The sequence below is a fragment of the Helianthus annuus genome, chromosome 7 (genome assembly GCF_002127325.2).
Source record: "Helianthus annuus cultivar XRQ/B chromosome 7, HanXRQr2.0-SUNRISE, whole genome shotgun sequence".
In the NCBI taxonomy this organism is placed as follows: domain Eukaryota; kingdom Viridiplantae; phylum Streptophyta; class Magnoliopsida; order Asterales; family Asteraceae; genus Helianthus; species Helianthus annuus.
Window position 1 is genome coordinate 120,169,026 of NC_035439.2, and position 10,249 is coordinate 120,179,274.

The 10,249-nt window shown below is 38.1% G+C and overlaps 1 protein-coding gene across 1 annotated transcript; it reads right to left on the reverse strand.

Annotated features, from left to right (window-relative positions):
• Positions 1–1,643: 1,643 nt before the first annotated feature.
• LOC110868317 (aquaporin PIP2-4) lies at positions 1,644–3,574 on the reverse strand. The gene is made up of 4 exons (XM_022117452.2): positions 3,168–3,574; positions 2,522–2,817; positions 2,134–2,274; positions 1,644–2,044 (listed from the first exon to the last, which is right to left on the reverse strand). The coding sequence occupies exons 1-4, from the start codon at positions 3,469–3,471 to the stop codon at positions 1,931–1,933; spliced, it is 855 nt and encodes a 284-aa protein (XP_021973144.1). The 5' UTR covers positions 3,472–3,574; the 3' UTR covers positions 1,644–1,930.
• Between the last annotated feature and the right edge of the window lie 6,675 nt (positions 3,575–10,249).

Here is a 10,249-nt window from a genome sequence, read left to right on the forward strand (position 1 = left end):
GGTGAGTATTTATAAAAGTGGGAGTGAAGTGGGTATTTTTTTAAATTAGATTTTTTTTTAATCTAACGGTAACATTCATTTGAATTAAATTAGAATTTAATTTTTTTAAATGTTAACAGTAACATTTGAATGGAGGGGCCCACAATTTTTGCTTCATCGCCATCGTCTCACACTCGACGGATAGGACGGGACGGGGGGGGGGGGGGGCACAGTGGGCCGGCCGTCGTCGTTCCTCGACGGGGTGGGGACGGTCCCCATACCCCTTAGCCTTAACAAGTTCGATTTGGATTCAAGCCTTCAAGAATTTAAGGATCAAATCCAAAACCACTTTATGAACAAGTTTACCCTGGATCACTTACTACTACTATATTGATACGATGAACTTTGTTATGGACTGAAACCATTTCAAAATATGAGACTTGTCTCACTAGGGATGGCAATGGGTCGAGTTCGGGTCAGGTATTGATAATCTCATACCCATACCCGGTTATAAAATCGTGTCCCGTACCCGACCCAATACCCGTCGAGTATTTGTCGGGTAATTACTAGCCGGGTATTTTTCGGGTAATTACTCGCTGGGTATCAGGTATACCCATTAGTTTGTTAAAAGATATACGTTGGGATTTCTAAATACATTATTCTTACTCTTATTATTATTATTATTATTATTATTATTATTATTATTATTATTATTATTATTATTTATTTATACAACAACTATTATAAATTAAAAATGTACATTACATGCATATAAGTTTTACCATAAATTAATAATAACTTTATAATACTAATACACTTACATGTATATACTTCACAACATACAAAACGTAAATACTATTATCGAATGCATATACTAAAAGAAAATTTATTTTTTCACTTTATGAACATACTAAAATAAATCACCAATAGACAAGGGTTAATTGAAAACAAAATTAAAGATTAAAAAAAATCGGGTATATAGTTCGGGTAAACGGGTATGTCGTTTCGGGTAATCGGATCGGGTATCACCTAATCCCATACTCAACCCATACCCGTGAAATTTTTAAAACTAATCCCATACCTGGCTCAATACCCGTTGGGTATCAGGTATACCTGTCCCATTTGTGTCGGCTTTCGGGTATACCTATCGAGCTCAGGTATTTTTGCCATCCCTATGTCTCACATTAGTTGTATAAGCAACAACCGTTGGGTTTATAGACCAAATAAGCTCTCTTATCCATCATATTAGTCATTTGGATTGTGTTTTTATATTTGGGTTGTAATAGTGGTATTGAAGCCACACTTGGAATGGTGACCTACAGGGAACCATCCGTGACTAACGAGGACGTTGACTCTTAAAAAGGAACGAATGTTATAGATCTTAACTATTGCAAGGTATAAGACATGTTGAACATCGGTTGTAGGGGAAACAAATATGAGGTTTATATGCCAAATGAGTTCTCTCATCCACCAAACTAGTCTTTTAGGCTGAATTCTCCTGCTTAAATTGTAACAAACATGTACAGATTTAAAAAAAAAAAAAAAAACAACTCTCACAAATACCTTTTCTAGAAAAAAAACTAGAGTCTATTCGTTCATTTATTAATTACAGGTATTTTATAAATCTTTTATTTAAAAAAAAGAACTTCTTCATACACACATAGTTGTAAATAAATTTTAAAATATCAAGGTTTACAAGCTTTAAATGACATATTAAGATAACCAAGATATGAAATACTGCAACAAAACCTCATCTTATTATTTGGGCAGCAAATACGCCATTTAGTTACAACAAAACAAAAGGGACTAAATGGATATAGAAAAAGAAAAAGGGACTTGAAAGTAGGACCATAGTGGCACATTCAAAAACCAAGTGCCATAAATACCAAATACATTTGTACAATTTCCTCAAACCAACATAGAAATAACTGCAAACTTCATGCTCTGCCTCCTAAGCATTGCTCCTGAAGGATCCAAGAGCTTTGACTGCACCTGCTCTCAATACATACTGGTGGTAGAAGGCTGCGATGGCGGCCCCGATCATAGGTCCCACCCAGAACAACCACTGCACAAAGTTCACATATTTGATCAACTTGTGGGACAAACATTGATCAAGATAGTGCAAGACATGAGATGAATAATGTTATAACTTACTTGATCGTCCCAGGCTTTGTCTTTTCCGTACATGACTGCGGCACCGAAGCTACGGGCCGGGTTGATTCCAGTTCCAGTGATTGGGATGGTGGCCAAGTGAACCATGAATACAGCGAATCCGATAGGTAGAGGTGCCAATACCTTAAATCCAAACAATTATATATGTCAAAAAGCCAAAAACACAGAGTGTTTTAAATTATTATTATTATTATTATCAGTTTTTCAGTTTTTGCGACATATTTGCGACCAATTTTTAAAATTTTGAGTTTAAATAGGCCAAAATTTGCGACTAGACTAGTAGCAGCAACTAATTTGTGACCATTGTGATTTTGTTTTCAAACTTTAGTCGCAAATACCCAGTTTTCTAGTAATAATTAGCAATACTTACGGGGACATGGGAATCTCTAGCATTTCTTTTGGGGTCAGTGGCTGAGAAGACGGTGTAAACGAGGACAAATGTGCCAATGATTTCAGCACCCAAGCCGGTGCCTTTGCTGTAGCCATCTGCGAGCTCATTGGCGCCACCGCCATATGTATTGTAGTAAGTCTTTTGGAAAGCTTTAACCAGACCGCAACCACATACGGCACCCAAGCATTGAGCCACAATGTACATGAATGCCCTCGGGAGTGTCACCTTTCTAGCCAAAAACAGCCCAAATGTCACCGCAGGGTTAATGTGTCCTCCTGGTCAAAATCCACCCCAACGTTATTATCAAATTAATTAATAACTAGTTAATTAAATAGTTAATAAATGAACACACTAGTAAACAAATGAATATCGACACGTTTTCATAGAAAATCCGTTAGTCATAGTATGTCGGAAATATATCGTCGGTAATTCAATTTTCGACAGATTACCGACATATATAAGTGACGAATTACCGATCAACATTTTCGTGACAGAAATACCAATATTTTTTTTTGCGACGGAACATTTTACTGGCCAAAAAAATATACAGTAATGAAAAACTTTTTTACCAACGGAATTTCAGTGATACAATGTTGGTGGCGAAACTAGGATCAAAGTTGTTAACCTGAGATGCCGGCAGTGCAATAGACGAGAACAAAGATCATGCCACCAAAGGCCCACGCGATGCCTAGAATGCCGACACCGCCGCATTGGTCAGGGCTGTGGGCGGGGTCGGTCTGGGACTTGTAGCCGATGACAGTCAAAACGGTGATGTAAAGGAACAAGAGGGTAGCAATGAACTCAGCAATGATGGCTCTATAAAAAGACCACTTGGTGAGCTCCTCTGCGTCGAAGAGGTCAGCTGGTGGAGGATCTTGGTAATCTTTTGCACCATAGTCATGACCACCAACCTCAACGTCTTTGCCCATTGTTAGTATATTATTACTCTTCAAAGGCTTGGTGTGTGTGAGAGAGAGATTAGAGTGGTGGATAATGAGAAGAGTTGAAGATATTAAAGTAGTGGATGATGAGAAGAGATGAAGAGAGTAGGAGTATTTATATTGGTACGGTACGAATGTGGAATGATTGGAACCTTAAGACGATTAAAAAAAGGTGCAAAATTTCCAATCTGTTGTCCAAATCATGCAATTCAATTAGCAGAAAGGGTGTGGAGTTATGTTTGAGATATAATTCGTCACTTAGGAACAGGAATGGAAGGCTACACCACCCCCTTGTTTGATCCACCATGATTTGCATGTATTAAACCATGGCAACCATGCTCCTCCTTCCCATTTTTTAAGGAATCATTTCCTTTTTCTTTAGACATAGATAAATTAAAATAAACAGGGAGCTAGTGGTTTGGGTTATGATCACACTCTTAAGATGGTGGTTTTGGATGGTAGATTAAAGATGAGTGATATGACACTAACATGGAGGGTCATAGTGGTCATAACGGTCATGGCCACACCCTATTGCCTTATTCAACGCAGCAATTAATTATAGTTCTATGCATTTAATTTGGATATATACTTTTTAAATAAACTAGAACAAAGTTATTATATTATAATAATTATTATTATATTAGACCATATGTAGTGGAAGGGGAAGATAATGTCCCCACCCTAGGGCATTTTACGCTATGTGGCGATCCAGTCAGCAAAGGGGCATTATTGGGCGTTTTCTAAAATAGGTGTAGTGGGGATGGGGCATTATTGGGGCATTAAATAAAATAAAGAAAAAACACCTAAAAATCTTATTGGATAACAAAAAGGGAGATGAAAGATGATTGGACAAGGAGAAGGGGGCAAGGTGCGCTTCAAACCACGCCAAATGGGCTTTTTTTTGAATTTAAAAAAAACGCCCTATGTAATGGGTTCCGGACGTTTTTGAGCGTTTTTTTCTTAAATTAAAAAAAAAAAACGCCCCACTACAAGGTCTTATAAGTAATATTAAATAACATCACAAGATTCCCCGTAGCTATAGTTGTTTTTTTTTTTTTCTATTTTTGGTTTTGTCTTTTTATGTATCTACCCTTTTAACTTTTAGTATTTACAAGTATACACCCCCTCAACTTTTCAAAAGCCTTTTTAAATTTTTGTTTAACCTCTTGAGTTTTACGTGCAATTTATATACGTGGGTTAAATATAATATATGTATGTTTTCGTACTTATTTTTATTTAGGCGAATTGAAAATAAATAATCACACACCTAACTCAATTTGGCCGATAATAATTCCAAGTCAGTTATTGGCCAATAATAATCCGAACTGGTCAATTTTTTTTTTTTTTTGTAAAATAGTCCGCCGTTTAAATAGCTTAACGGAGTTAAGTTTTTTTTCGAATTACAAACCGATGTTTTAGGGCTTTTGATGAGAACGAGGATACGAGTCGATTGATGTAAAACTTACCTCGAAATTGTGCTCCAAATGGCTTAATTTTTGTTAATTGGAAGTTTCAACACCCGAATTGAAGCACCGTTTTCGTGGGTTGGGGCAGTATTTCGAGGTAAGTTTTACATCAATAAACTCGTATCTTCGTTCTGATCAAAAGCCCTAAAACATTGGTTTGTAATTCGGAAAAAAACTTAACTACGTTAAGCTATTTTAACGGCGGACTATTTTACAAAAAAAAAAATTGACCAGTTCGGATTATTATCGGCCAATAACTGACTTGGGATTATTATCGGCCAAATTGAGTTAGGTGAGATTATTTATTTCCAATTTACCATTTATTTACAACTCCGGTTGGTCTATGAATTGACATAAATGTTGTTCGGAAACGAGTTGGGTCAAATATAAACATATAATACGCTTCACTAGAAGGTATAAATTCGAGTTACTTAACGTTTCGAAGATGCCACAACGCACGGTACCATTCTAAAACTTAAAAAAAAAACGTTATTTCTCATGTGCTTATTTTTAAGTACATATCGGTATAAATCCAAATTTGTTTACATTTCGACATAATTTTTTCTAGAAAATGAGTCAGATTAAATAAGACGTTTTCGTGCTTTATTTTTATATGTGTTTTTCAATTGGTATGCGTTTTGACGTAAATTTTGTTCGGAATCAATCGGGTCAAATTGATGTGTGTAAAATGCAACACATAAATCACATCAATTAAGGCATAAAACTAACCCTTTTTTAGTACTAATGTTGGAAAAAGAGTGTTTTTGTCTTCCTTTTGTATTTTCAGGATGAAATGAGCTCAAATTCACAAAAGAAGCAAAAAGACAACTAATTCTAGCATAAATACAAGGAAAGGGATAAAAGGAGACTGCCCGGACCCTCAACGGCATCCTCCAAAGCAAAGAAGAGAAAACAGAAGCCTGAACACGCCCCGTGCTCAGCCAGCACGGGGCCGTGCCCAAGAAGCAGCATAAAAGACAAACTTGTAGAAGCTTCCATTGCCCACCACGGGGCCGTGTCCAGTGAGCACGGGGGCGTGGTGAAAGTACAGCAGGCGCATTAATTGTAATTGCGAATTACAATTAATGAGGAGAGAGACTGTCAGACGGGCACGGGGGCGTGTCCAGCGGACACGGGGCCGTGCCCAGCCTTCTGTTCAGCCTATAAATAGGGGTGCTTGGTTTCATTCCATCTCATCCCTTGGCACACCACCTCTCTCACACCTCATCCACCACCCACCACCACCATAACACCATCATCCACCACCATCATCCATTGTCCATCGTAGAGTGTGTGTGAGTCGTCTCGGGATCCAAGATTGATCGTAAGAGTTCTTGACAATCAAGGCCATGCTTGCCTAAGTCTCTTACATCACTTGGTGAAGACAAGTGTTTAGTATAATACTTTTTATTTTTAATCTTTTGCACTTTTTATTTGGTTTTGTATTAATGACTTTAATAACTAGTTGCTTATGTTGAAGGTGATCTTTCCTTATCGTTTGTCCGTGGTGTCTTGGCATTATTTTACTGTCTATATAAAATAAAAGATTTTCACCATTCATGTCTCCACGGTCTATATGGAGGTATGTTGGCTACCTGGTCGGGGGTTAAGGGAACGGTTTGGTAAGGGTCTTGCCCTTGTTCAGCGTTTAGAGGTCCTGCAAGGGACCTGGGTCAAATTTAGTAGGATCTCCTTCAATGCCCATAGGTATTGGATGGCGGGGATCCAAACTCTTTGACCCCCTCATAAGTTAACTACTATTAATACTGTTATGGGTGAAATTCTGAGCCCATATCCTGACTTTGTATCTTGATTTTTTATTAGTTGTATATGATCAGGATACCGGATCAGGATACCGGATCAGGATACCGTATCAGGATACCGGGCCAGGATATTGGTAATATCCTGAGGCAGTATCCTGACTATTACTAACGATTGGCTTGTAAAACGTTGGTTGCAAGGTACCAACGTTAAAAGACTTGATCTACCTGAAGATTCGCTCAAGGTGGTTGAAAAATGGACGTTGATGGTGGAAGAATGGGTCTTGTAACGGTCAGAAAGGCATATTCTGCGAGAATATCGGATGTTGGTCAATGTTATTGACATTGTAACGGTTATATGAGCTAAAGACCCGGTTTTGTAGTCAATAAGCACGTGGAAAACAAGTAGAAGCAGCCCCCAACGTTCAGAATGGAATATTCCAAAGTATCCCGGAATAATAGGATAGTTTGTTGGTTTCTTTTACTATAAATATGGATGGCCAGATCTCGTAGGACACTTCACTTCAACTCACTCCACTTCTAACTCTCGAATTCATACACAATTCACTTGTAATCGCACACTAAAACTCATCACTTGCAATCATTGTAACACTTAGTAGAGATCTGAGCTTTATCCTGCACTGTATCCTGGTTATTCAAGCAATAAGAAGAACAAGGCAGCTGCGATTGTCAGCTCCCGAGGTTTTATGCCGGCGATCTAGATTGATCAAGGGCTTTTGTAACACCTCGAATTTTTGTGTCCAATGATGTGTTAACACGTGTCATTTGTTTACACGTGGCATCTATAATAAATAAAGGACTAATTTTGACAAACCTTGAAAGTATATAAATTCGAGGGTTATAAATGTCAACAAGGGTAAATATACTGCATAGTATCCCTAAAATAATGCTTAAACCTTCAAACGAATAAATTATAGATCGTACAAAACTAAAACGCGGAAGAAAGTGAGAGATTACAAACTATAGGGGTTAACTGTGTCAACATGTTTAATAATACCTCTGAGTGACCCTTTAACGTTCCCAAGATTTTGTAACGGTGTTATACCCTCACTAAAATAATATATATGAATTTCGCGAAGTTTCGATATGAAACGAGAAAGTTACGATCGAATTCGTAGAAGGAGGGTTAAAAGCGTCAACAGTGAAAGTTAAGGCTTTCCAATATAATTAATAAATAAACCGGGGACTTAATAGCGCGGGTAATTAACACGAGGCCCCTATCGGTAAATAACCGAGGGCCAAACCGCAAAGTTACCCCTTCAAAACCGAAAGGTCAGGCGAATCATTACGAAAGATTTCGTTATTAATGGCCAGATTCTGTAATAATTACAAAAAGATTTAAAAATTCAGAAAATATGACCTTAGGCGACCCGCGTAAGGTTTCAACATAAGTTGAGGCGGGCCGCGAGCCTCCTCTATTTCGCGTCTGATTTTTGAACTTTAGGCGACCCGCGTTAAAATGGCATGGAACTCCCATGCGGGCCGCGTAAAGTGCCCAGATGCAGAAAAATGGTAACTACTTGGCTTTTGGAACTTGTGAACGATTATGCATGTAATTATGGGGCATGGGCACCCTACAAATGACCCATACATTTAGGGGACAACTACCTATCAGCTCTGGACTGATAGTAGTGCTTGTAATGATCATAAGTTGCCTTCTTTGGCTATAAATAGCCACATCTTGTGCATTACCAATCACACAACACAAAACACTTGTAACTGATCATTCAAGAGCTCCCTAGCATTCTTTTCTGTTCTCTCATCAAGAGTTAGCTTCTGTAAGTCATTCATAACCATTTTGGTTTCACATTTCCATAGTTATAGCTCATAAACGCAGCCGTCGTAACTAACGGTTGTCATTGCAATATCTTGCAAATGGTTCAGTCTTATGACGAATCAAAAGTAGTTTTGAGTTGGTATTTATGTGGGTAATAAACCCCTAAAAGGGTTCCCTCTGATCACCACTCTAACTATGTCAAATATCGAGTCAAACGTGCGGTTAAAAAGTCAACAGAAAGCCATTTTAGCGATTTATGCATAATCTGTAATGTATATGTTATGGAACCTGTTTTGACAATCATAAAACATGATAATAAGTATATAAACCTGTTTGCGCTCGTTTGAATCGATCATTTACTATATAGAACCGGTTCGGAGCCGAAAGTCGCAAAAGTTTGACTTTTGCTTTGACTTCAGTTCTGACCCGTTTTAGTAAGGTATAAATATACCTTAGGACTCTCTTAGGACCAGGTCACATGTTGGTATAAGCCTCTGTGGTCGGTTCATGAGTTACCCGAGTCTTTTACGTATTTCCGTCATTCGCCTAAAAGTTGACCGTAACGGCCTTTTAAAATTAAAACGAGTATTTCGGACACGTGAACGGACCAAAACCTTGCTTGTTAAATTATAAGCATGTCCCTAAAGTTTCACGTCAATCCGAGGCCTAGAATGAGAGTTATGCTAAAAGGCGCACTTTTAAGAAAGTTTTGTATTTAACGGCGCAATTAGCATAACGCCCATCTAACCCAAGTTTTCGTCACCAAAACTTTTACCCACTGTGGTAAAATAATATTTTGGGAATTTTAAAGATTTTTAATAATTTTTACCTTGCTCATAACCTGCGGTTATGGCTACGGTTCGGTAAATACCGAATATGCCCTTTTTGGCCAAAACGGGAGTTCTACAAGGTCTTTTGACCCGATTCCAGTTGCTACTGGTTTTAAATAATAAATAAAGTATTTTGAGCTTTATAAGCTGTTCGGGAAACTCAGATTTCCTGTAGAACTCGAAAATCCCTTTTTAAAGTCTTTAAATGACCGAAAAGCCCCTTCGGGGCATAATATAAACTTAAACTCGTTACGGGCATTACGGAAGGTATCCTACTGATACCAGAATACTTTTAAGGCATATTGACTTAGGAAATAAGCGTACGACTCTTATGGTTAACCGTTTCGCCTATTTGCGCACACGGTACGGCCCACGGAACTAGTTTTCGTGCAATAGCCGATATGGGTCAAAGTATACAATTTGAACCCCAAAATCCAGAGTATGAACTATAAACCCATATAAAACAAGTCTCTGAACTTGTTGGGTCCAAATCATACTCCATTCTCGGTTTTCGCCTTTTCGTGCGAATTAACCATATCTATATATCGGAATCAACCGGTTTAAGCTACGGCTACTATAAGGACCGTTAGGATTCTAAGAGGTTAATTAAAACCTTCGTTCCAGATTAGGAGCCCCAGTAAAAGCTATCGGTGACTTGATCTAAATTAAGGATTAATACTTGCAAAGGTAAATACTTTTGACTTATTTCCCCTATATGGGCTTGGGTTACGGTATATTAATACCGCTTGATTGAGCACTATATTCGTCCACCGCTTAGGTGGATAACTAAATAATATGATTGGCTCATTTAAACAGTTTTGTTGCTTATAAGCCTTTGGGGGGTTTAATGACCGTTGTCCCGGATATCCTCGGCATCATTTTACGAAATGGCCACGACCATCGACATCCCGG